This window comes from Rattus norvegicus, chromosome 20 (genome assembly GCF_036323735.1).
Source record: "Rattus norvegicus strain BN/NHsdMcwi chromosome 20, GRCr8, whole genome shotgun sequence".
Lineage (NCBI taxonomy): Eukaryota > Metazoa > Chordata > Mammalia > Rodentia > Muridae > Rattus > Rattus norvegicus.
In genome coordinates, this window is record NC_086038.1 from 26,912,311 (window position 1) to 26,939,513 (window position 27,203).

At 40.5% G+C, this 27,203-nt stretch overlaps 1 protein-coding gene across 12 annotated transcripts in view; it reads left to right on the plus strand.

Moving 5' to 3' along the window:
* Lims1 (LIM zinc finger domain containing 1) overlaps positions 1 to 27,203 on the plus strand; it is a 110,244-nt gene that overhangs the window by 60,947 nt on the left and 22,094 nt on the right. For 6 of the 12 annotated variants that reach the window (XM_006256389.5, NM_001415155.1, XM_006256390.5 and 3 more), the window contains one exon: positions 24,265 to 24,424. In XM_006256389.5, the coding sequence (XP_006256451.1) occupies positions 24,265 to 24,424 (160 nt within the window). Of the gene's footprint in view, positions 1 to 702; positions 805 to 20,023; positions 20,324 to 24,264; positions 24,425 to 27,203 lie in introns of those variants that run through there. The other 6 variants (XM_017601761.3, XM_063279472.1, XM_017601763.3 and 3 more) reach the window with 4 other exon arrangements.

Below are 27,203 nucleotides of genomic sequence, written 5' to 3' on the forward strand. Positions count from 1 at the left end.
ATTCTGGTCAGATGGCTGAGTGAGATCTATCCTTGCATATATTCTCAGTTGACAAGTTTTTAAAACTTGTGTTTCGTTATGGTCAGCTATATCACAAGACCTGTACTTTCAGAGAGAAATGCTCATTTGAAAATTATTGATTTTCTCCAATTTTTGGTGATCATGATACCAGAACTGTTGTTGATGCTAGCTAGTGTTCATGCGTTCATTCTTACAATGTAAAGTGACTTAGCAACATTGGCTCTATTAACTTGGAATTCACTGGGTTAAACAGAATTTAAAGGCTTCAGAGTTTGGAGTGTTATGCATTTTACTTGTCATCCCAACCTTGAGAGGAGCAGTCCAACCCAGGCCTTCACACATGCTAGGCAAGGACTCCCAGCCAGTGAGCCATGTCACCAGTCCAGATTTGTGCACTCAGAATCCAGGAGTGAAGTTAGCAAACAAACAAACAAACCAAAGTTTTCATTTCAGATTGGGGATTCTTAGAATTTCCTGTTTTAAAAATTCAAGATCTGTAAAATATTTTAAACTGTTTTGTACTTATTTTCAGACCTAAATACCCATGAATAAAATTACTTATGTATTACTTACTAGAATTATGTATTACCCCTAGAATTTAAGTGAAAAAGTAATTGTTAAATGCTGTTTGTTCCACTGGATTAAAGAAAAATATTTTTTCTGCCCGTTTTGGTGATGTAGCTCCTCGGTGATGATAACGCCATTTGTGTTTCTGCTCCTCTTCTCTCCTAATTTGCGGAGAATCACTCTCCATATTTACAGTGCAGTTAAAACAAAGACTAGGTAAGTTTTAGCGTTCCCATAGACTTTTAAATCAGTTTAGACAGAGAGGATTTACCCCTAGTTATATTTCTGTATTAGTTAAGAAGAATCAGGAGAGTAAGGAATTTGAAGTCAAGTACCCCAAGTTTAGGTAGCTCAGATCTTCTAAATGTGAGTAAAAACAAGTGTGTCATTTACCAGTGGAGAAATCCTCAAGGCCAACTCTGCAAGGCCTGCTGGATATGTATGTATCTTAGGAATAGTGCAGATACTAATAGTTTATCTCATTTTAATTTAGTGCCTACTGTGTGCCAAGTAAAGGTTCAGGAATAAATAAGACATAGCTTCTTTCTCAGGCAACACCTGTTGGCATGGGAACAACAGATGTTTTCCCTAAGAGCGGTGTTTGAGTACATGAAACATCAATTACCTTCCATGTTATCTCACTATTGCTCAAAGCCCAGTTGCACTTTTAACTATTATGCTACATGCTCCCTGTCTTGGCATGTGTGTGAACTCTTTAACGAAAGATCCGTAGAGGACTAGAAAGGGCAAAAGCCATTGCCAGAAAACATATTTCTTGTAATTTTAAGTAAAAGACTGGTCTAAAATTAAAAAGGTTTTATAACAACAAAGATTCTATAACAACATGAAAATAAAGCAAGCTTTAAACTTGAAATTGTTTATAAAAGATAAATGTAAAAGATATCATAACTTTTGGCTTTATTGATATTTGTTTTAATGTATTAGATAAGACCTGAAAGTTCCTTTTTGTTGTGTTGTGTTTTTTGAGAGAGTCTCATACTATATAGCCTTGGCTGCCCAAGAACTTCCTCAATAGACCAGGCTAGCCTAGAACTTACAGAACTGTCAGCCTCTGCCTCATGACCTGAAAGTTACATTGTACCTATATAATGTTCCTAACTGCATTTGGGGGCCATGGAGATTCAGGAAATTTAGGAATCATTCTGAGTTTCAGAGTATTGACCTCTTTTTCCCAGAAAAACTTTCCATTTCCAAATAGCATTTCCCATATCACTATGTATGTATCTTTTATTTGCTTATTTATTTTTTTTATTATATACAAGTACACTGTAGCTGTCTTCAGATACACCAGAAGAAGGCATCGGATCCCATTACAGATGGTTGTGAGCCACCATGGTTGCTGGGATTTGAACTCAGGACCACTGGAAGAGCAGTCAGTGCTCCTAGCTGCTGAGCCATCTCTCCAACCTGTCTGTCTATCTGTCTGTCTGTCTGTCTGTCTGTCTATCTATCTATCTATCTATCTATCTATATATATATATATATATATACACACACATTCTTAACAATTCTTTTCTCTAAACCATTTTTCCAAACTGTCTATGTTTTCTTTTAGGAAACTCAGATGACAAGCACATCCAAACAATTTGCTTTAAAATATTCAAAGTCACATTTGCTTTCCCTCAAGAGATGAATAAATAACTGATCTAGAGACCTATCCAAATGCAACACTTTGGTGCCTGCTCTATACCATGTTCTAATGTCTTAGTGAACAGTGACCGCAGGCCAGATCTCACCTACTGCCTAATTGGAGAAGCCCCACAAACTTAGAGGGATTTTATATTTTCAAATGATTAAAAGGAAGGCAGAGGCAGGTGGATCTCTGTGAGTTCAAGGCTAGCGTGGTCTACAGAGCAAGTTCCAGGATAGCCAGGACTACACAGCGAAACCCAGTCGCAAACAAACAAAATCTTCATATGAAAATTACATAGAATTCATATAGCAGTATCAAAACGTAAAGTTTTATTGGGACACATCTGTTCTTTCTGTGGGTCATCTGCGGTGCCTTTGTGCTAAACCGGCACTTGTATCATGATACAGATTGGCATGGCCCACAAAGACAAAAATTTCCTATTTGGCCCTTTACCGAAATCCTCAGGTGATCCCTGGCCTAGTGTTATTATGATCTCAGCTCTCTGCCTCTTTCCTGTAGCTATGCTCCACCCTACCCATTCCTACCACCTACCAGTTGGCTTTATGCATAGATAAAATCAGGATTATGTCAGAACTCGGAAGTGAATAAGAAAAATATCTTATATTCATATTCCTGTAATTTAGAAGCACAGTGAATATGTGAAGGATTTTTTTTTTTTTTGGTAAAACTTTTTGGGCAAGGTCTTCTTATATCACCCGAACTATCTTAGGTCTCACTACGTAGTCTAAACTGACTTATGGCAGTCTTGGCCTCTCAATGCTGGAGTTATAGAGGTGAACTACTACCACCCGTGAAATGTAAAGCTAACAGAATATAGCACACAGAGTGTTTTATGTGGATACAGTTCAGCTCACAACAGTGATCTCATACAGTAGAAGGTAGGATTAAGGGTCATTTGTTTTATGTATATGAATATACTATAGATGTCTTCAGACACACCAGAAGAGGGCATCTGATCCCATTACAGATGGTTGTGAGCCACCATGTGGTTGCTGGGAATTGAGCTCAGGACCTCTGGAAGAGCAGTCTGTGCTCTTAACCGCTGAGCCATCTCTCCAGCTCTACACTACATTTTTTAAAAAGTCATTATATTGAATCTCAGTAAGGTGCATACGTTTCTTGTCCAATTTGATCAATATTGATAAATATATGTACAGTGCCACATCAGTTACAGTCCACAGAGTGTATTCATCATCCCACATCTCTTTACAGCTCTTCCCCATCTTCTTTTCCTTTCCTGTGTTCCTAGACAATCTTAATCCATTGTGTCACTACATTAGTTTGCAGTCTTTAGAATTTTATAGCCTTTGTTTTTTTTAAATGTTTTTGTGTATGTGAGTGCTTTGCCTGCATGTTCATCTGTGCTCCACATGTATATCTGATGCCCTGGGAGGCCAGAAACAGATATTGGCTCACCTGCACCGGAGTGTTACAGAACAGAGCGTTGTTGGCATGTGGGTTAGTAACTGACCCAGCTCTTCTGTGAGGGCATCAAGTGTTCTTAACCATCCAACCATCTCTCTCACCCCATATTTTTGTTTTGTTTTGATTTCTTAAACTCAGCATATTTATTTTGAGATGCATTCATCTTTGTGCATTTAATTATTGAATCTTATACTATGAACAGACTATTTTGTTGAGTTTGACATTGTATTTATTTCCAGTCTTTGGCTATTTCAAAAAAAGCTGCTAAAGAAATTCATGTACATATTCTTATATGAATGTGTGCTTGTTTCACTTTGGATAGCTAAATTGTTTGGCTGTCTATTTTTTTTTCCAGAACAGGCTTAGTCATTTTCTAAACAGATTCACATTAGTAGTGTATACAGTTTCTGATGTTACCACATCCCCACTAACATTTATAATGATCAAAAAATCATTTTGTCAGCTTTTCCATTCTGTTGTTAACCCCACCAAGATTTTAAATGCATTTTTTGACACCTAATTAAGTTGGATGAAGTAGAAACTTAAGGGTTCTTTGGAGGTCAGTTGTGTTGGATGGTATTTTGTTGAGGCAAACACGTGAAGGAGTGGACACAGGAAAACACTAAGACTAAGGCAGACTGATGAAGGAACATTTTACTGAAGCAAACTCTGGAGAGAGGATGTTCTGTTAAAGTAAACACGTGAAAGGACACATGATAAAGGATTTTTTGTTAACAAGATTAGTTACCTAGAAGTTCTGAGTATACTTGATTGTATCTTAAAAGTTGACTTTTTAACTTTTTTTTTTTTTTTTTTTTTTTTTTTTTTTGAGAGGTTGGAGAGATGGCTCTGTGGGTGGGTAAGAGCACTGGCTACTCTTCCAGAGGTCCTGAGTTCAATATCCAGCAACCACATGGTGGCTCACAACCACTTATAATGGGATCTGATGCCCTCTTCTGGCATGCAAGTGTACACGCAGATAGACCACTAGTGCATAAAATAAATAAATCTTAAAAAAAATTTACTATTGAACCAAAAAGTGAAAACTAAAGTCTTATGTTTTGCCTGTGGGTGACTAATCTGAAACAAAGTATTTTCTACTTGTTCATAATAGAAATTTGCCAGAAAAAAATATTTAGGTTAAAAAAAAAAAGAAGCTACTGTAGGTTGCAAGTGTTCTAATTTACTCTGTAAAATACAATTGTCTAGGCACCTTTGGTTGAGTCTGTATTTATTAAAGCTACTTTTATGGAATTGGAGATGTGCTCTTAACAAATTATAATAGAAAAAAGATGCAGATAAAAAATTAAAATGTATGTGCCTCTAAAGGCATAAATAGCGAGTGTGTGTAAGCAGAGTTATTCGCTGCTGATTAGCAGATGCCTAGCAGTCCAAAGTGTGGGCCTTCCTTTTTGGTTCAGATAATCATTTTAGGCCTTGCAGGCCATTTCCTCTGTCCTAGCTTCTCAGCTCTACCAGTGTGGGAATGCATCTGGGCAGGAATGTTGGAGAGTGAGTGTAGCCCTGTGTGTTCTAACAAACCTTTCTTTATCCACTTAGTAATGGTGAATGAGCTGGAGTAAAGCCTCCTGATTTTTTTCTACCTCTTTGCTTTGACAGTATAAAATATAGATACAACTCTAGAAACAAAGTATGACTAATGACTAATGGTTCATGCTGCCTAAATTCAAATGAAAATATCAAGTAAAGAGGAAGGTAGTGTGGCTTGTTAAAGTCTGTTTATACGAGCAGTGTATAAGTCAGCTTGTATCCTGTGCCTGGAGGTAATTTGTGCCTACAGAGCTAGTGGCATAATGATTCCTGGATGAGAGAGCATGGACACTGCAACCGGAGTAGTAACAGGACTGGTTTTCTGAACATTATTTGTGCTCAGAGTAATCAAGTATACCAGGAGACCCCACTCCACTCCAGGAAGCAGCCTTGTCTATCACATGGGAATTAAATGTGTAATTATGATAGCAGTGTAAAATTGGAGCTTTACCCCTTTGAATTACTTTTTTAAATGTTTTCTTTCCCTTATTTTTCTAGCATCTTAACTCAATAACTGTTTTTTAAGAAATTTTAAATTAAATTTAGAGTTTAAAGGTTTTTTTTTAGGTTTAAATTAAAATATGAAGAAATGGTTTCATTGTGCATTTGTGCGTGTGTGTGTGTGTGTGTGTGTGTGTGTGTGTGTGTGTGTGTGTGTGTGTGTAAATCTGGCCTCTCTCCCACATATGAGAGAAAAACATGTGGTACATATCTTTCTGGATTGTTTTATTTAACAGAATAATTTCTAATATTCCAGAGAACATTTATAGACATTATCTCTGAAAAAAATCATGTGCTCTAATATATTAGATTAGTATTGGCCATCCATAGAAGGACTATTGACTTTAAAGGGGTAAAAATCACGTACTTGTTTGTTTTGGTTTTTCGCTGACAGGATCTTACTATGTAGCTCTGACTGGCTATGAACTCATTCTTTAGGTTTGCCTCAGATTCCTGTGCTTGTCTCAGCTGCCCTCCTTAGTGCTAGGATTATAGTAATACACCACCACACCCAGCTTATGTACTTGCTTTGTTTTACTTTTCTTTTGTAGTGCTAGGGACCAAATCCAGGGCCTCCTTCGCTACTGAGCTGCAGCAATAAATCACTGGCTTGTGGTATGGCCAGCATGGATACTTGTCAGTATTGACAGGGCAGCCTTTTCACTTCCATTCTGCCCATGTCATTTCACTAGTTTATTTGAACCATCTCAGCAGTTCATCATTTGTTTTGTTGCAAGGTCCTCATCTCTTTGAAAATGTGTCTTCTGTCCTGGTTGGTTTTATTGTCACCCTGATACAAGATTAACTATTCTAGGGAACCTCAGTTGAGAAAATACCTCCATCAGGTTGCCTACAGACAGGTGTGGGGAGGCATTTTCTTGATTCATGATTGCTATGGGAGGTCCCAGCTCATGGTGGATGGTGCTACCTTGGAGCAGGTAGTTCTGAGTGTATAAGAAAGCAAATGGAGCAAGCCTGAGGAGTAAGCCAGTAATGCAGCATTCCTCCATGGCCTCTGCCTCAGTACCTACTTCTGGGTTCCTGCCTTTAGATTCCTGCCCAAATTTCCCTCAGTGATATGACTTAAGAGTTCTAAACAGGAATAAACTCCCTTCTCCCCAAGTTGCTTTTGGTCTTAGTGGTTTTTTTTCTTTTTTTCGGAGCTGGGGACCGAACCCAGGGCCTTGCACTTGCTAGGCAAGCGCTCTACCACTGAGCTAAATCCCCAACCCCTTGGTCTTAGTGTTTTGTCACAGCAATAGAACCCCTAATTAACACATCTGTGTCTGTTTTTCCTATTTGACATTGTGTCAAGTTAGTTTTTTATTAAATTCTTGCTTTCTTATGTTTGAATTGCTGTGAAAGAGATTGTTTTTACTAATGCTTGATTCAAGGTTCAAGTAAAAGAACCAGGTAGGCAACAGATCATTTACGTGCATTTGCTGTTTTGAACTAAAGTCTCTGATAGCAGTTCTATATAAACGGCTTGAATTTAATGTCAGGGTGGTGGTGGTGGTGGTGGTGGTGGTGGTGGTGGTGGTGGTGGTGGTGGTGGTGGTGGTGGTGGTTTTTAAAGACCAATTCTTGCACTTGCTATTTAGCCATGTCCTACCTAGAACATGTAGATGAGTCTGGCTTTGAACCTACAATGATACTTCTGGCTCTTTCGGCCTCCTGAGTGGTGTGATTACAGAGGTGAGCTTCCATGATCATCTTTTGGTAGCCTTTAATAAAATGTTAAATGTATTCACAAATGTAACCCACATGGTACCTGTATGTGTTCGCAACTCAGTTACAAAGAAACTGAAACAATAGTAATCTGCCTGAGCTCCATAGTATTCTTTCACCAACCGTTTGCTAGATTCTCTCTTGCATACCATTCTAACAGGTTTATGGTTGAGGTGGGAACTGGGGGAACTGGGTGCTAGCTGTCACCACTGCTGTGGCAGCAGAGGACCAGGTTCTATGAATAGAAGGAAGAAGCAATGTCCTCAAGGACTTAGACCAGAATGGGTAGGAGGAAGCATGCTGAACAGAGCTCTTAGGACACTTGAGTCACTATGTCCTGCTAAATTGTGTGTGAGAACAAAAAGGACTGATGACAAGTCTCAATTCTGCTGTTATGACTAAGGTTAACTCAGCCTGCCCATTGTTGGATTTAATTTTTATGACTGTGGGAGAGGATAGTGGGGAAGGGGAAAAGAGACGACCTGTGATATGTCCCTCAGGAAAGCTTATATCATAGCAGACATATCTATTGTTGTATTGCTGTATTGTTGTATTGCTGTATTGTTGCATTGCCTTTTGCATATTGCACTTGGGCTGGCTTTCCCATACACCGAGTCCTGATTACTTTCTGGCAGTGGTGCTTCCTCATCTGCTGAACCAAAGAGAACTCAACGAAGACCTCAAGCTCCTCAGCTGCCCTCTTCTTATGTGTCCTCTGAGAACTCTCTTTGACGGCTTCATTGGACTGTACTGTACTTAGCTACCCTACCCACTCCTCCCACTTCTTCCTAGTTTTCAGCAGCAGATACAGCTGTTTTAAGTTTCTAAGTGAGACAAGTTCCTCATGTTGCGTAAGGAGCCCAAAAGTCTGAGAACTTTTCAACTATAGGATCCTGATCACAGGTTTCCTCCGTTGTTGGTCTTAGTTCAATCAGAAAAAAAAAGTGCTTGCTTTTTTAAAGTTTAATATCTAGAAAGAATAACTTATTTTTATGCATGTGTATGTTCCTGTATGACTGTATAGCCTGTGAATGCAGTGCCCGTAGAAGCAAAAAGAGGGGATTGGATCCCCTGGATCTTGATGTGGGTGCCGGAGACTGAACTCTGGTCTTCTACTCATCTAGAAGAGAGGGTTCTTATTAGGCTAGCTACCTTAGAAAACTGTTTCTCATAACATTGCTCCTGGCCAGATCTTAGTAGATGTTGTTGGTGTAGCAAAAGAATAGGATGAGCTTCTTAAGAAAGCAAGTCTCACAAGGGCCTAGGTAAGAGTCTCCAAGGGGAAGCTTCCCAACATATACTCATCTCCTACTTCTATCTTGTAAAACTTAAAGAAGAATGCATCCTGCTGATTACTGGGTACCATGGGAGTCTAGCACACTATTGCAAATGCTGTTGGTTGAAATTCCCTGAAGGAACTAGACAGTGGAGAAGCCAAACATTCTGAAGGAGTCTGGTTTTCTGGGACTGCTCTCTACAAGTCCAGGGAACGGAGCCCTGAGGCTTCTCTCCAGTGCCCTCTATTGACACAACTTGAGTGCTGCTTTAAAAAGCTGAGATGTAGGTAGCCAGTGTTCAGCAATATTTCAATTCCTAGGAGGAAGTGAGTTGCCAGGATTATAGAATACCTCTGGAAAGGGGGAAAGAACTGAACAAAGACCCTCACAACCATGTGACCTGATTTCAGGGGCCAGAACAAAAGAGTATTTGAAGAATCTTAAAGAGGCTGCAGCCCAGGCTGTGAACTGGCTGTCAGTATAGTTGCACCATCTGGTCAACATCAGACTCCTAGGGTCTTGTTATATCCTTTCCACAACATCTTTTACCACATTTGTGATAAAAATCTGAGCTGTGGCAGCTAAAATAATTATTTGCCTTTCTCTGTACATCACAAAATTTAAAGCTCATAAAAGGAAGGAACCATTTTGACTTTGGCAAAAAAAGATATTTCAGTTTCTCTAATTCTGGTAGATATACATTCTGTATCAAGAAAGTAACTGAAAATAAGAGATACGTGAACAGGAAAGACTTTTGAATGACGTGTTTTACGTCTGTTCATTTATACTGAAGTTGTCATGCTTCTCTTTTTTCTTATCAGTGAGTAGGGCTCAAATTAAGTTTAGTCAAGAATAAAAACTCCCACTATCTTCCTGTCACAGTATAGCTGGCAGTTGTACTCAGTGAGAAAGCTTCTGCTGAGTCAGAACTAAACTAAGAATGTACCTTAGAGCCTGACAGGCTGCTGCTGGGCACCATATCCATATAAAGAGCTCCCAAGCGAGCCAAAGTGTTTCCCTGGTAACGTGGGCATCTCTTAGGTCAACACAGCTAAAAATACCCTTCTATATTTGGAGCTTTCTCAAATGTGGCTTTGTATCTTTCTAAAAGATACAAAGGTGATAATACATTAATTCATTGTGATAGGAATTAAAAGGCGTTATGGGCAATAAAAGAATCACTAGAAGACTAGTTTCTAGGAAAAATATTTTTTAAATCACAGCAAAGCTTCCTATCCTCTGAGGGAAATATTAAGACTTTAAATTGATCAACCAACTCCAAATTTGTGTGGGGCTTCAGGAGTTCACTGCAGTGATTGTAGTTAAGGGAACTGTCTTTTATGCACCATCTTGCTAAAGACCTTGAGGTGTACAGGTATCAGGAGGGGTAGTACCTGACAATGTTGGCCCTCTGCCTCTTAGCCGAATGCTTGATGGAATACTGAGAGGTTGTTCAGAGCCATCCACCTTTAGACAGAGACTAAGAGATCCAGCTTTGAGTCACTTGCGTACAGAACACAGTATTTGGTCTCTCTAAAGTCAAGCTCATTGAACGGGATGTGGAGTCCCTAGCTGAGGAGGTTCTTTGACAGTTATTTGTTCTCTCTAGCATATGTAAAGCATTGTTGGGTGACAGAGAAGTGTAAACCCAACTTACGAAAGGAAATGTGCAGGCTGTTCACCCTGCCCCAGCCCCCCACTTGTTCTGCCATTAATGGTTATGATTTTTTTTCTATATATTTGGTAGCTTCCCAGATCTACTCTTAACTCCTTTTCACAGTAGGTTGGTTACCTGTATGGTAAGGATTTGTCATCGTAGAGAAAAGGCAGCTGTTTGGTACTGTTGTTTTTAGGGAAGGGTGGGTGCTGTTACTTTTTCTTGACACAGTTTTCAGAATGTTAATGTCAGAGAGGGTCATGGAGAAAGGGTAAGCTTGATTCATTTCTGTCTCTCTCCTCCACTCTCCCTAGCTAGGGTATCTTTTACACACTCACATCTTTTGTGAATAAGATTTTGTTATGTGAATCACTTAGAAGTGCTTCGTGAGAAATGGACCCCAAAGTGAGCTATCATTACTTGTTAAACTGGTTAAGGTTGGGGAGCTGCAGTATTGGTTTACATTATGTAGGCCAGTTTGGGGCAGAGATTTCTGATATTGTGGAGCTGGCACACATGGCTCTGTCACAGGCCCTTGCAGCCCTGTGCTACATCCTGCCCATGGTTTCTGAGTGGCCTCTCTATTCTTCAGACACCAGAGGAGGAGGTTTTGCTGCACCTGATAGTGGCAGATTTACTGTATTTGAACTATTGATTATAGGACAAAGTGTGCACCTACTTCCTGACAAGTTTCCAGCCTGTGGTTGAATATCATCACACTCACTTCTTTATGAATATCTCTTTAAACATCATAAGGTCTGCTACATGATATTATATAGCTATGACATCACAGCTACTGCCTTCATTTTATGTTTTATTTCAGTGGTCAATTCTTAGGCACAATTATATGTAACTAGCATTACACTAGGCATCCGGGCACAATTATATGTAACTAACATTACACCAGGCATCCGGGCACGGGGCATCGGTGGTGCAGGGTTGGCAGCTGGTACTTTAATCCAGACATTTCGTATTTTCGTGTTGTTAAATGATTTTTCTGGGTTATTTAGTTAACATATAGTAAACTTGCTGGGCAGTGTCAGCTCACACCTTTAGGCCTAACACCCGCAAGGCAGAGGCTGTGGAATCTGAGTTGGAGGCCAGCCTGGTCTGCAGAGTACATTCCAACAGAGAGAAACCCTGCCCCAACAAAACAAGCAAATAAAGCATACAGTAAAGTCAGAGTGCTCTGATCTCCTCTTAATAACCGTAGTAAACAATAAAGACAAGGCAAAAGGCATATTAACTGAAAATTCATCCATTTCTGCTTGATCTTTGCCTGCTTCCTTATTGTCCTGAAAGAAAACATATTACATTTGTCCTGTGTCCTACAAACTGGAAATGTCCCCGTATCTGTTCTCTCACTTGTGTTGTTTTCAGTAGTCCCAGGAAAATCAGATGAAATTTTCCATTTAAGCCAAGTAGAGAATTATAGGGAAGTAGTTCATTCTGCTAAGTAGTAATTTAACTAGGCCATGTTAGTGATTTGAATGCCCCCATATGGCACCAAAATCTTTTGTAGCAATTGAAGAGGCTTCATCCTAGTGGTAGTTGTTGCTAAGTTCTTAGTTTAGTGATGGATTTAGAATAAATAGGCAGTTTCTAGCTGTCCCATTCTGCAGTCATCACTCACTGTGGGGTGGGGATGGTTCCAGAGCACTTCCCTACACCTCCACCTCTGCCGGTACCATCCTGCCCAGGGAGTAGCAAAGTCTGTGGTTGCTTGGGCCCCTTAGAAAATGGCCTTGTCCTTGCATACAATTTACTCAAGTCTTTCATTTTAAATCATCTCTTTCTATACTATACTACCTAATACACAGTAGGATGGATAGATGAGTGGGTGAATAATAATGACATGTAAAAGCTAAACTTTCACTACAAATTCAGTTGCTTTTGCATTTGTGCTAGTGTGTTTGCATGTTTATGGTGGGATGGTAGACATGTGTGCACAGGTATGTGGAAGCCAATGGCCAACCTCAGAAGTTGTCGTTCTTGGTTTTATTTTCTTTTATGTATGTTTACATGTGTGTGTGCACATGGGTATATAAGTGTTCATGTCTCAACATGCATGTAGAGGCACAGGTTAATATTTGGCATCATCCTCAATTATTCTTTGAGATAAATAGGTCTCTCAGTTAACCCCAGAGCTTGTTGATCTCTTGGTCTCGATGGCCAGCTTATCTTCTCCCCCAACCCCCACCCCCGTCCCTCCCAACCTCAGTTTCTCTCTCTTCACCCAGTTCTGTGCACAAGCGTGCACGTGTGTGTGTGTGTGTGTGTGTGTGTGTGTGTGTGTGTGTGTGTGTGTGTGTGTGTGTGTGTGTTTGGTTTGAGACATGTCTCATAGCCCTAGCTGTCCTGGAACTCCATACATGTAACCAGGTTGACTTTGAACTCTCAGAGATCCTCGTGCCTCTGAGCTAAGAGTAAAGGTGTGCATCACCATGCCTGACCTGCTTAGAAATCTTGTAGGAGAGTAGGAAGCCTCATGAGCCTCTTTCCCTTCCATGGCAGAAAACTCAGTCTTTTGCAGATCTTTTTGAAGTAGTCCTGGCTGCTCACAATGCAGGAGAGCACTAGTCACGTGCTTAGAGAACAGCATTCTACATACAGCCTTTCACTGCTCATCTGTGTTTGGTGGCCAGAGGTATGACATGAGGTTGGGTCCAGCCTGAACTACGCATGCCATACTAGGCTTTATAGCAAGATCCTGTCTTAATTACCTAGATTCAATCCCAGCCCTGCCTCCATCCCCAAAAACTGCTTTTGGTACCTCTGCTTATGAATATGTTCAAATTTTAGGTATTTAAACTCCTAAGAACAGCTGTGATGCTTTGTATGACATCTCTAAATATGCTGTTTGGATCTTTGGCCACTTGGGCTACAGTCATGAAGTTAGCAGACTGGTGAACTCAGAAGATTTGCAGCTGTATTCATGTTATACTGGAGTGCTCTAGGTGTGTAGTTTGGTCTCAACAAAACATTAGACATAACCACTGTTTTATCTAGGTTTGTATTGTTGCAGTTAGCACTATGACCAAAAGCAATTTGGGAAGGAAAGGGTTTATTACAGCTTGGATGTCAGGGGAGGAAGTTAAGGCAGGAACCTGGAGCCAGGAAATGAAGCAGAGGCCACTTGCACATGTGGACATCAGAGGACAGCTTTTCTCTTTCTACTGTCTAAGGTCTGGAAAGAAAATTCAGATTATCAGGCTTGGCATCAAGCTCCCAATAAGCCATCTCACCAGCCCATCAATAGCTTTTATATCTATCAATGACAAAACTTCAGGGAAAAGGAATCAAGAAAGCAATCTGATTTACAGTAGAGGAGATAAAATAGGGAAGGATCGTGAGAGAACGATCTAGGAAAACATTTAGCCACCACCTACCATGGGAAGAATAATGAAAATCACCAAGCATAAGGGGGCTGGAGAGGTGACTCAGTGATTGAGAGCACTGACTGCTCTTCCAGAGTCCTGAGTTCAATTCCCAGCAACCACATGGTGGCTTACAACCATCTATAATGAGGATTTGATGCCTTCTTCTGGTGTGTCTGAAGACAGTGACAGTGACAGTGTACTCACATACATAAAATAAGTCTTAAAAAAAAAAACTCACCAAACACTAATGAAAGAGACTAAAAGGTCCCCAAATTAGAAAGTCATGTATATGATCATGAGTTGTAATGTCTATAGAAACCCTTATGACCAACAAGTTCAGTTCCTGTCAGGATACAATTGGGGCTCAGGGAGCCCTGGCTACTCTTCTAGACAAACCAGGCTCAACCTAGTACTCATATGGTGACTCACAACTGTAACTCCACCCCAGAGGATCTGATTGCTTCTGTCCTCCAGTGGTATATAGACATATATGCAGACAAAACACCCATACACATAATATAAATAAAAACTTACAAATGCCAGCTGGAGGACACCTTTTAATCCCTGAATGTGGAAGACAGAAGCAGATGGATCTCTGAGTTCAAGATCTCTGGTCTATAAAGTGAGTTCTAGGACATCCAGGCCCACTACACAGAAAAACCTTGTCTCCAAAAAATATATACACCAGTGACATTATCTGCAGACGTAGAAAATGTACTCCTAAAATTTGGATTGATCGACACAGACTGTCAAATGGCTGAAGCAGTCCTGAACAGAAGGAGCAATGCTGGAAGCATTAGTGACCTAAGTAACATGGCTCTGACGTAAAACAGACTAAGACTAATAGAACAAACTGCAGAACACAAATAATGCATGTATTTATCACCAACTGATTTTCAGCCAAGGTAGTGATAATATGCCATGTATATACACAAACAATACATACAAATTTGTCTTTATCAGAGAAATTACTACTCAAATGATATAAAATGGGAGCTCAAGAGATGGCTCACAGTTAAGAGCCTTTTCTGCTCTTCCAGAGGCTCTGAGTCCTGTTCTTAGTGTCCATGTCCAATGGCTCCAGGGGGTCTGGCCTCTGTTAGCACTGTGCTCATGTGCACAAACCACACATTAAATAGACTCTTTAAAAAAAGATGAGAAGTTACCAAGTAGTCGCTAAAATACTAAACCACCTTTACTATCTTTATTTCAGTTTGAATTTTAAGAACTTCTATCTTTCCATATTTTTTAATCTCCTGTCATTTCCATTTTGACCCATTTTCTTAGGGAGCTTCTGACCCCATTCAACAGAAACACTTACAGGTATCAGACTTGTTCCTAATGAATTAGGTTTCTCTCTGGCTACCATTTGCTTTCTCCCACTGAGTTATAAGAAATGTAGGCCTCCCTCCTCCTTCCCTAGAAAAATGTCCTGATTGTTACATGCTGCAAACATCAGTTCCACACTCCACAAAAACACCACAGGATTTTACCACTTCGTCTTGATACTTCGGTGCCTGTCTTCAGCTGCGAGTAGTCTGAGGTTTAAGATTGTGGGTTAAAATTTGTACTTAGCCAGTTTCTATTATCCAAATTTCATCTTTTTTTTTTTTTTTGGTTTTTACCTTTTTGCAGTCTAAAGAAATGCAGTCTAAAGAATTTCTCTCTCTCTCTCTTATTTTTCTTAAGTAATCAGGTACAAATTACAAACATATCAAACAAATTGATTACACCAAGGATTGTAGAGGATTTTGTGGTATTATGTCCATGTATCCGTAACTTTTGTCAACACTCCATGATCCTGTGTTCTTCTTCCCTCATGTAAACATAAAAGGGCTGATTATGTCATTTATTACCAGGCAATCGTGGAATTAAAGGCTATATTTGCTGCATTTAATATAAGAACCAAGGAGCCATTACCCCAAATAAACTGGACTTGTAAGCTACATAAGCATTTAAGCCAGGTAGCATACAGCAGAACGGACCTTATTTTGTGGATTCCAGTATCAAGGAATATCATATTATCCACAAGCCTATGTGTGCGCACACACACAGAGCAGAGAGAGAAACAGACAGAGAGACAGAGATTTTGTGTAGCCACCAACCACCAAAACAGAAAGAAATTGGGTCGTTTCAACACTAGAAATCATTGTTTAGATGAAATAAACTAAGTTTTAAAAGTCCTACATGTTTTCACTTATATTTGTTAGCTAACTGTTTATCTCAAAGTAGTTACCAGTGGCTAAGCAAGGAGAAAGCTTGGGTAATGAAGAGGGTGGTCACTGGAAACTGAGACAGAGGAAACAGAGGAATAACTTATGTTACACAAGCTGTATTTCAGGTAACTTTGGTTAACAACAATAAATTGATTCATTCTAAATAGCTAGTAGGGAAAACTTTGAATTTTTCACACTTTCTCTGAAGAAATGATGTATGACTAAGATGACTAAGGTGTTAAGGTGTTAAGCCAGTTACCCTGGTCTGATCTTTCCAAAGTGTGTGTGTGTGTGTGTGTGTGTGTGTGTGTGTGTGTGTGTGTGTGTGTGTGTGTGTCACACAGTACCACACTGATGTGAAGTTACTGGGCCAATAAAAGTAAATGTGTATATAGCGTTTTTGCACATCTCTATAATCCCAGCTTTCCTGGACTGAGGCAGAAGAACCACCAGTTTGAGGCAAGCAGCCTGGGTCACAATATAAGACCTTGTCCCCCCACCAAAAAATATATATATATATAACAGCATATTCTGTTTAACTTGGGCATAGTCGTACGTGCCTATAATTACAGCTTTTAGGATGTAAAGCAGTCAGATTGGAGTCAAGGCCAGCCTCCACTACATAGTGAATTTAAGGTGGCTATGAAACTCTGTCTCCAAAAACAAAATGACAGAAACCTTACGGATGGGGGCCTTAGTATCAAGTATCACCCTTAGTCTAGTTTCAACTGTTAATAGAGGAAATGGAACAAGAGGTCTTCTCACCACTTTCTGTAAGTATGGCACATGGTCCAGCGCAGTAACGATCTGACAGGCCTAGGAGCCAGTTCTATTGCATCAAGTTTTTCCAAAGACATGTTTGTTACATGGGCTGCTAATTTGGAGACCCAGAGCTATGTGTTAGCTCTGCCTCTCTATAGGCTGGTAGAATTTACAGGAGAGGAATGAGAGGCTGTTTATTGGCTGAACTGTTAGAAGGGGGCCTTTTAGGTTCTTGGTGCAGCCATTTGTGGTCATCTTATTTTTTTATATGTCACAAGTTTATTTTCGATGTGTGAGAAAAATACATTCTGAGGAAGGTTTTGAACTTGTGATATAAGGTCACTGAGTGGAGGATCTTTGTTGTTTGTTTTTCCTTTGCTGGCAGTAGGCAAGTGATCTACCACTGAGCTACACGCCAAGCCCTTCCAAATAAAAGTTGGCCTTTGTTTTTATTAGACAGAATCTTTTTTTCCTTTTATTAGTCATTTTATTTGTTTACATTTCAAATGATACCCCCTTCCTGGTTACCCCTACACAGACACCCCCCAATCCTATCTCCCCTCTCTCCCCTCTCAGCTCACCATCCACTCCTGCCTCACCACTCTAGCATCCCACTGATATCAGATAAGGCCATGCTCTGCTTCATATGTATCTGGAGCCATGGATTCCTTCATATATACTCTTTATTTGGGGGTTTAGTCTCAGGCAGCTCTGGGTGGTCAGGTTAGTTGATATTGTTCTTCCTATGGGGTTGCAATCCCCTGCAGCTCCTTCAGTCCTTCCCCTAACTCCTCCATTGGGGTCCCTGGGCTCAGTCTGATGGTTGGCCGTGAGTATCTGCATCTGTATTCGTCAGGTGCTGGTAGAGCCTCTCGGGAAACAGCCATACCAATCTCCTGTCAGCAAGCACTTGGCATCGGCAACAATGTGAGGGTTTGATGTCTACAGATGGGATGGATCCCCAGGTGGGGCAGTCTCTGGATAGCCTTTCCCTTAGTCTCTGCTCCACTCTGCATTAACTTTAGACAGGAGCAATTCTGGGTTAATAATTTGAGATGGTTGGGTGGCCCCATTCCCTCAACCAGAGGTCATGCCTATCTACTAGAGGTGGTCTCTACAGGTTATCTCCCCTTTCTTGGGTATTTCAGCTAAAGTCATTCCTGTTAGGTTCTGGAAGCCTCTCACTTCCCTGGCATCTGGGACTTTCTAGTGGCTACCCCCAGTTCTCCATCCCCTACTGCTACATATTTCTATTCATTCTCCTGACCCTGTACATGTCCCCCATCTCCTCCCATACCTGATACCCCCTTTTTTTCCCTCTCCTTCCTTTCTCCCTCCCAAGTCTTCCGCCCTTTTTCTATCTCCTGTGGTTATTTTGTTCTCCCTTCTATGTAGGATTGAAGCATTCACACTTTGGTCTTCTTTCTCTTAAACTCCATATGGTTTGTGGGTTGTTTCATGGGTATTCTGAGCTTTGGGGATAACATGTTATGTACTCACTGATAAGTGGATAGTAGACAGAATCTTACTGTATAACTCAGGCTGGGCTTTATTGCTGTGGAGCCCATGGTGGCTTTAAATTCTAAATCCGTCTACCTCAGCCTCTCAAGGGCTGGTATTACTGGCATGCATCACCACTCCTAGCAGCTCTTTCAGAGTTAAAGTATGATTGGAATATAGCTCAGCAGTTTCACTTTTCAGCATTTCTTAAGGAGAAGGATAAATCTACATTTACATAGAAGCCTCTACACAATTTTTATTTGTAATAGCCTAAAACTATGACCTATTTAAATCTTCAGTGAGTAAATGATTTGACCACATATACATTAATACTGCTGTATATTATACAGCAACACAAGATCAAACTGCATATATGTGTATAGCAACCTGGACAGATCTCAGTGGCATGATACTGACTTAAACAAAGCCAACCTTTGGCCACCATGTATGATAGGGTTCCACAAATGACACTTTCTACAGGTGAAAAACAGATTAGTTAGGAGTGCAGTAAGATTTCTATGGGCAGAGATCATTGTCCTGCTTGATTGGTGGCCACAGTAGCCACACACTTGATGCCACTAGAATATATACCACTGTCAGGCTCCCAACTTTGCTACTCTAGTTCCCCTTCTTCATGGAGGAAACTGAAGGAGTGGCAAATGTTCCATCATCAAGAAATTGATCACCTGATTCTGTCTTTCCTCTGTTTTACTTTGCCCTTAAGAAAAGAAACCAAAACCAAGAGCATATAGATAAATGCAAAGGGTAACGTTTGCACAGGGAAGCTGACTTCTAGTGCTTTCCCTCTCCTATCCTCAGTTTGGAGTCTCAGCAGGTGTAGGGCTGCAGTCTTGGAATTCCTCATCATTTTCATTGCTTTGGACTCAAAGTAGGGAGATGCGATCTCATTTCCTGCATCTGATCCCATTTTGTACCTGCCACATACTGATTTTGAGTTCCTGTTTTATTTCCCAGTGATTCTATTCAGCCATTTTCTCTCATAGAAGTTATAGCTTAGCCCTGTCACTTATTATTCAGTCTCTTTGTGGCCTTGGTTTTCTCATTTGTGAGTAACACCTGTTTCATAGAGGATATGGTGATGAGATAGAAGACAAGTGCCAACTCTCCTATGTCCCCATTCACTGTTTCTCAGGCTATATGGTGCTTGTCTTTCAAGGCCTCATGGCTCTCCTATTATCAGTATGGCCTGCAGTGCCCCACACTATGCCTTGTGAGCACTATGCTCACAAGTAGTGCCTTGAGGTGCTTGTTCTGGGTAGGATGGCTTACTGGACTAGAGAATGGAACAGCAGAACCCCAAACCCTTGTGTTGCCTCATGCCACAGTGTTGCTATTATCATCATGATGAACAAAATTACAAAACAGTAGTTTGCCCTAAATATAGCAGGAATGCCATGAAGAATTGGTGACTCTCCTGTTACAGGATTAGCAGGATTAAATCAAAGAGTTACAATTAAACTCCAGTTCTTTCTGGTTCATTGAAGCTTTTACTGTTTCGTTTCTTGTATCAAGAGCAAAGATAATAAAAGACTACATAGAGCTTCATTTCAGGGGCTCACAAGTCCTCATTGGAGCTTGTCAAGCTTTTCAAATATTTCTGTGCACACCCAAATGGAGATTCACTCAGACACAAATTGTCACTGCCCTGTGAAATGACTTTGAAAGCTTCTAGAAGTCATAATCCGGACTGCTGTGCCGCCGAGCTCTTAACATGAAAAGTCAGGAGTGACCCTGGCAGCTGGGTGACGCATGCGGGAACAGTGGGAGTGACCCTGGCTGGGAAACAGGAGGCCTGGATATTGTTTCTCTTCTCTGTATCCTGCTGGGCATCGCAGGGCTCTGAACTCTGGAGCTTGTACAATGGCCTTCCCAGGACGGGCACGCCCGAGCACTATCCCAGAGAATGAAGAAATCCCCCAGACAGCCCTTAACAGTGTCCTCGAAGCTAATGGGAATGAAGACGAGAGGGCTGTGTCGAACCTGCAGCGCAGGCACAGTGATATAAAAGTCTACAAGGAATTCTGTGATTTCTATGCGAAATTGTGAGTCTCTCCTCTTCCAGAATGCAGGCTTTTGAGTCTTCCAGTCTTCAGTTCTGCATTCCCTAGCCCTTTAATCCAGCTAGTGTGTTTTAATTTAGCAGGGCTTTTCCAGGGTATACAGAGGGCTCGGGGTGGTTCTCAGGATTGCCTTGTCTTATAAACTTCCACCAGAGGACATAATAGGTGTCAAGGAAAATGCTACCTTCCTGGGAAGAATAGACAGCTCTCATCTTTCTAATAATGGTACATTTTCATTGTGTTATCCATAAGAGCACTTGTGTTGTTAGGATCTGTAACAGGAAAAATATACTCTGAAAGTTCTCAGATATGAAACTAAAATTGTCATCGACAAACACTTTGTTGGGGATTTATTTCATAGTCAGAATTTGAGGTGGTTAATAAACTCAATATATTTGGTAACAGAATTTGCATGCTGTATTTTTAGAACAGGAATTTGTTTCACATGGTGATAGAGAGATGTAAAAGCTGGAAAGCTTGATTGTAGTTTCCTGTGCAGCTTTTGTAAAGATGCATTCTCTCCACTCTCACATTTTCTTTTTCATCAACACTTTAGTGAGAAACAGTTTTTGGAAAATTAAGCAATTAGGTATAACCAATAATGACTTATCTCTTAAAAAGTAGCTTCTACATACATTGTGTTAAATACTGTCAAGTATAAAAAATGTGACCAGTACAGGAAAGTCAGGGTAGAGAGGAGCTGAGAATGTAATCCCAACACTTAGGAGGTGTGGAGGATCAGGGATTCAAGACCAGCCTGGGCTACATGAGACCCTGTCTCAAAGAAAGAAAAAGCAAAACCAACTAGGCAAGGTGAGAGGGAAGGGAAACATGAGGTCAATTGGGAGGCAAGTGATTGCCGTTTTCTGTTCCTCCTTTGTTACTACATATACATGAATATATGTGTAAAACATTAATCTGTCTACCCATTTTGCCAAGTCTACTTCAGTATTCAAACATAAATAAAGTCTGGAATGTAGTTGTAGTGAATATAAACAAGTCAGTGCTAATAACATTTTTATCAGCACCATCAAAAAAAAAAAGATTGAAATCCAGTACTTCTTGTATGAAAATTTTTATTTATTTATTTATTTATTTATTTATTTATTCAATTAAAATAACACATTACATGTTAATGATATAGAGGAGAATACCATTGCCTTAAATTTCTGCACATTTTTCTTGATACAACCCCTCTTTCCAGTCCAGAGAACCAGTTACCCATACCTTGAGAATCACTGAGTTAAGTGGTAGTAAAGCAAGACATTCCAGAATGTTCTCCAGCTTTTGGGGAGGTCCATGAAGATTAGTGAGGTTTGGGACATTGGAGAGAATTTAGAATTAAAATGACACTATGTCTTTTAGTAGCACTTTCTGCTTTCCAGAGTGGTTTATACTTTTTTATTATTTCATCCTCAAAACAGCTTCTGAGAATTCCTGAATGGATGTGGGCTTAGCGTCATTCTCCATTCAGTCGCTCTTTCTGTAAGAAAAGAGGGTGCACAGATTCCTCTAGAACTTTATTAACTGTTCTGTTGCTGTTCATCTGGATCCTCTCTTCCCATAATAATTCTGAAAGGATACAACACAGTGCTTGGGCCAGTTTCACCCAGAAGTGAGGCTACCTCTTTTCCCATTTTAAAAGTATTAGGGGTGGGAGGCACACACTGTAGAGGTCAAAGGTGACTTGCTGGAGTCAGTTTTGTACTTCTACCATTGTGAGTTCTAGGAGTCAGACTCAAATCTTTAGGCTTGGCAGCGAGCCTTGTTAGCCACTTTGCTATCTTTCTGGCCCCATCTTCCCCTTTTCTTCAGTGACATTCCTATCTTAGATTTGAGCTTACTAATTAAAGCTGAGTTTTGGTTGATCTGGAATGGTGAATGTGAGAATTCAGCATAGAGGTACTATGGCAAGGTTACAACATAGAATTGCCTTGAAACATTTGAGGAAGAAGACAAGTGTAGAGCTGTCCTCCGTTGGGGTGGGGCAAAGAATAACTATTGCTATGGAAACACTAACGTTGGAAGGAGCTAGGAGCAAGGCAGCTGGTTAAAGTTTTTGTGAAGTGAGAGGCTCTCCACACCATCTGTCTCTTGGCAGTGGTGGTAGACTGATAAAATATTTGAAAGGTCAGAAGCTATGCCACGGAGCAGACTTACTTATTGTAGAGGTAGAACTCTACCATAGAATCAGCCTCTGAAAACAGAAAGCAAGCCAAAACAAACAAAAAAGGCTTGCCCAGTGACAGTTGAGCATAAGGAACCTTCGGCATTTCTAGAGCTTTCAGAAACAAAATGGCTATTTATGTGAAATCCTCACCTAATTCTTTATTTCAGCCATGCTGCTTACTTCTAAAGCACTGGTGATTATTCATTGGTCACTTCCTGTGTTTTGAGACATAGTGGGATTGCTCATGGGGGAACTTGTCAGAGTCACTCAACACTAAGCTCTGCCTGGTTTTATTTCCCTGACCTGTAAAACAATTGTGTCCCTACCATGAACTCTCAAGAGTTTGCACTAAGGGGGTTGGGGATTTAGCTCAGCGGTAGAGGCCCTGGGTTCGGTCCCCAGCTCCGAAAAAAAGAAAAGAAAAAAAAAAAAAAGAGTTTGCACTAAGGCTGTGATCTGTGATGGAGATGATTCCTTGTAAGCAGAGGGCTGTATTCTCCTCCTGTGTGGTTCATTAATGAGTAGCTAGTTCAGTGGTGTTGAGTTAACTGTCCACCTCTGAACTTGTTTCTCTATCTCAAAGTGATCTTTTATTACATAAAATTCTGTGATTTAATGATATGTTTTATATTGTTAGTACTAAATGTTTACTTTATATACAGTCTAATAGAATTGAGGCATCTTGTCTAATTTTCAGTGGTTTTAAGCAGTTGCTTTGATCTAATCAAAGGTATAATCTAAATTTAGGTAATAATATGATATTGAGTTATATGAAGTTTAGATTCTGTTCTTTAAGGTAAAGAAATTGACTTTCAGTTGTTATCTCACAGAGAGTAGAGGCTCATGAGGCCCAGCCTAGAGCGGAGTAGCTGTTGGCATTTGGCAGTGCCGAGGGGAGGGAGGCGGTTTTCTTTTGCAGTGTGGCCCACTCCCCGCATTCCTGCACTTATGGGCAGCACTAATTGGACTCTGTGTTATGAGGAGGGAAGGAGGAATGGACATGAAGTTATAGGGTGATGTGGAATGGAGAGTCCTAGAGGATCTAGAAGTGGGGCGCAGGGCTACATGTGATCTAAATATATTTTATTCATACCAAAGAACAATTTTAAAAAATGTTATTTCATAGATATCTTGTTTATGTTTTTCAAGACAGGGTTTCTCCATGTTGCCCTGGCTATCTTGAAATTCACTCTGTAGACCAGACTAGAAACGCAGAGATCTGTTTGCCTCTGGCTCCCTAGAGCTAGGACTAAAGGTATATGCCACCACTGCCTGGCTATCTCATCGATATGTTAATTAACATTACTTATCCAGCTGAAACTCTGAGTTTCTTAAGGGAAACATTTATTCATTGATTTATTTATTTGAGACAGTCTCGCTATGGCTATATGGTTCAGGCTGTTCTTGAACTTCTAGGTTCAAGCAGCCTTCCTGCCTCTACCTCCTAAAAGGCTGGACTAACAGGTGTGTATCACTGCACCAGCTAAGGGAACTCTTGGCTTGGATCTGTGTTCTTAGTAAGAGTGCTGAAAATGTTAAAGTCAAACAGACAAAGCAGGAGGTCCTTTTAAAAACTAAAGTGCCTAGGTTAATGAAACTGGGCCATTTTGAATTGGAGAACTTGTGAAACCTGGTTATATGGATAAAATAGGAGATTTTGTGTCCAGATAGAATCTGTTCCTCAATTCTTGATGCTGTCAGCTCTTTCAGTTAACAAGTTAACAATCTCTGTCTTGCCCTTTGTGTGTTTTAGCAACATGGCCAATGCTTTGGCCAGTGCCACGTGTGAACGCTGCAAGGGGGGCTTTGACCCTGCTGAGAAGATCGTGAACAGTAATGGTGAGCTGTACCATGAACAGTGTTTCGTGTGTGCTCAGTGCTTCCAGCAGTTCCCAGAAGGACTCTTTTATGAGGTGGGTCAACTTAACTGTCCTTCACTTTCAAATTCCTTACCAGAGATTGAATTAAGTGCCAGGTATTTAGTACTGGGAGGTCAGTGGTGGAGCACATGGATCGTGTAGGTCCCAACCTAAATAGGATGCCCTGCATAACTATCTACACTCGTGCCCAGCAGTTCGTCACACTTCAGAATCTACAGTTTCTTGTAACTGCCTATCACACCTGAGTACATCTGCCCCAGCTACAGAATCCTTTCACAAGGCCCGCAGCAGAAGCGTCTCTGGCCTCCCCCAATGCTTGCTCCTACAGGGAATCTACCCAGCCTCATCCCTAGATCTTACTTTATCAGGATATCATTGCACATCTTCCCAAAGGAGAGTGTCACTACTTCCTGATTTCCAAGCTGAATTCTGGAGATTTCCTGCATGTATTTCCTACAGAGGATCTTGTTAGGTCTCGAACACTGCAGGAACCACTCTGTTTAGCCCTTCTATGTGTCTTGAGTTATTTTCTTTTCTTTTCTTTTTTTTTTTTTTGGTTCTTTTTTTTTTTTTTCCGGAGCTGGGGACCGAACCCAGGGCCTTGCGCTTCCTAGGTAAGCGCTCTACCACTGAGCTAAATCCCCAGCCCCTTGAGTTATTTTCTAAACACTTGTTGTATTTCCATCATACTGAAACTTTTTTTTATCACAAGGAGCATGTATTGTGGGGATGGCCTAGGGAAGCTCATTCCCCACATCGTGAGTCAAAATGAGAGTAATCACTTTGGCAATTCGTTTTTGCTAACACACCACTTAACATATTCACAAATGTGTGCATTTTTATATGATATATGTATATAGAATTCTGATACAGCTAAAAGTGTCTGTTCTTTGATTTCTTTTTTAATTATTATTTATGTATATGAGTGTTTCCCCTACATATATGTTTGTGATCACATGCGTGCCTGGTACCCTTAGAGACCGGAAGAGATTGAGGTCCACTGGAACTGGATTTAAGAGGGTTGTGAGCTGCTGTGTTCTCCAGAAGAGCAGCCAGCGTTCTTAACTGCTGAACCACCTCTCCCCTTTGAGGTCTTTTTTTTTTTCTTTTCTCCTATCAGACTTATATCTTCCTGTCTCTGTGCCTGAGAAAGGAAAGGTAGTTTGTAGCAGTCATTACTAAAGTGATTATTACCACCGAGACATTTCTCTATTCTGCGCAGATTGAAGTTCCCAAGCCAGCCTGGAAAACATCATTTGTTCCACCCATACATGCTTTAAAAAATTGTGAATTGTCTGTATTAATATAAAGCAAGGAAACAGCATTGAGCATATAGTCACAGAATGAATTTTTTTTCAGTAGTACATGTATTATTCCAGAGTTTCTACTATGCCTCAAGAAAAAACAACCCTTAGAAGTAGAAAGATACTCCTTTTTTTTTCTTGCTCTGAAAATCTTTTTGTCAAAAATCCAATTGTGGGAGAAGAGAAGATGGAAAGAACTCCCAGGGTATTTAGATGGTGGTGGTAAGCCAGATGCTCTACTGACTCTGAATGACTGTCATTGGTAAGAGAAGAAGTTAGGACCCTAGAGGCTGTGACAGCATAGGAGGGAGGGCTGCTGTTGAACCAAGTGCCACTCAGTTCAACAAACTCTTCTTAGAATTTGACAAAAGGCTCTAAAACCTCTTAACTCAGCCAGATAAAACTGGTTCGATTTTAAGATCTTTATAATGAATTAGGAAAGATAAAAGTTAAATATAAAGCTTTTATTATTCATTTATGGATGTCAGTACACATAGGTTAGAAAAGTAAAACAGGAGAGAGAGGGGGATCCGTGGGCCAAAGCTTTATTGACACCCAAACATGACTCCTGTGGAGTTTCCTTAGTGGGACATGCTGTGACACCATAATCTGCGCAATCCATGCTGAGTCTGGGAGTCAGCTGCTGCTCAGTCTGTGTCTAGCTGACCAGGGAACAGTGTATAAACCTGAGTTTAGATCTCCAGCACTTAGGTATAATACCTGGAGTGGTGGCATATCCACACAATGCCATAGTTCAGGAGGTAGAGACAGGAAGACCTACCTGGGACTTGCAGCCTGGGCTCTGTCTGAAATCAGTGTGGTCAAGGTTGATTGAGCTCCTATCTCCAAAAATTAGGTGGACAACAGCTGAAGAAGACACTAGGCAACAATCTCTGGCCTCCACACAATAACACACGTGTACATGTGTAATCGCACACATACATGTACACATGAACATACCTGTATACACACCAAAACACAAAAAAGGGAGAGCAGTGTTATTCATACTGTGTAAACCCCCTTTAATCCCTACCTTTCTTTGTTTGTGTCCCTGAGAGGTGAGAAACATCCTTAATAACACAGCAGGTAGCAATTTCTGATGTGACAGGTATTAGAAACCCTAGTATCCATTCAAGTCTCTTCTTAAGATTAAGGAAATGTTAATGGAAACACAGTTAAGAAAGAACTCAGAAACTCAGAAGGAAAAGTCAGTTCTGTTTTGTCTTCTGCCTGATCTGCCCTCTGTAGTCTTCCAGTCTCTCTTCATGACTTTTCTTTGATACTGTCCCTTTGTCTGCCATTTCAACATTAAATGACACTATCTTTCTTAGCCAGCAGTGGTCACCTTCTATGCACCTGCCTGTACATGAGGTCCTGTCAGTTGCAAAACCATTTATGTTTAGTCAGAGGGAAAAGCTTAGACACAGCCTTAAGCAGAGCAGAATAAAACATGACTCACACTTGTCTCTTCTTCACTCCCTACTTCTCTTCACTGCCGGGCTATAAAT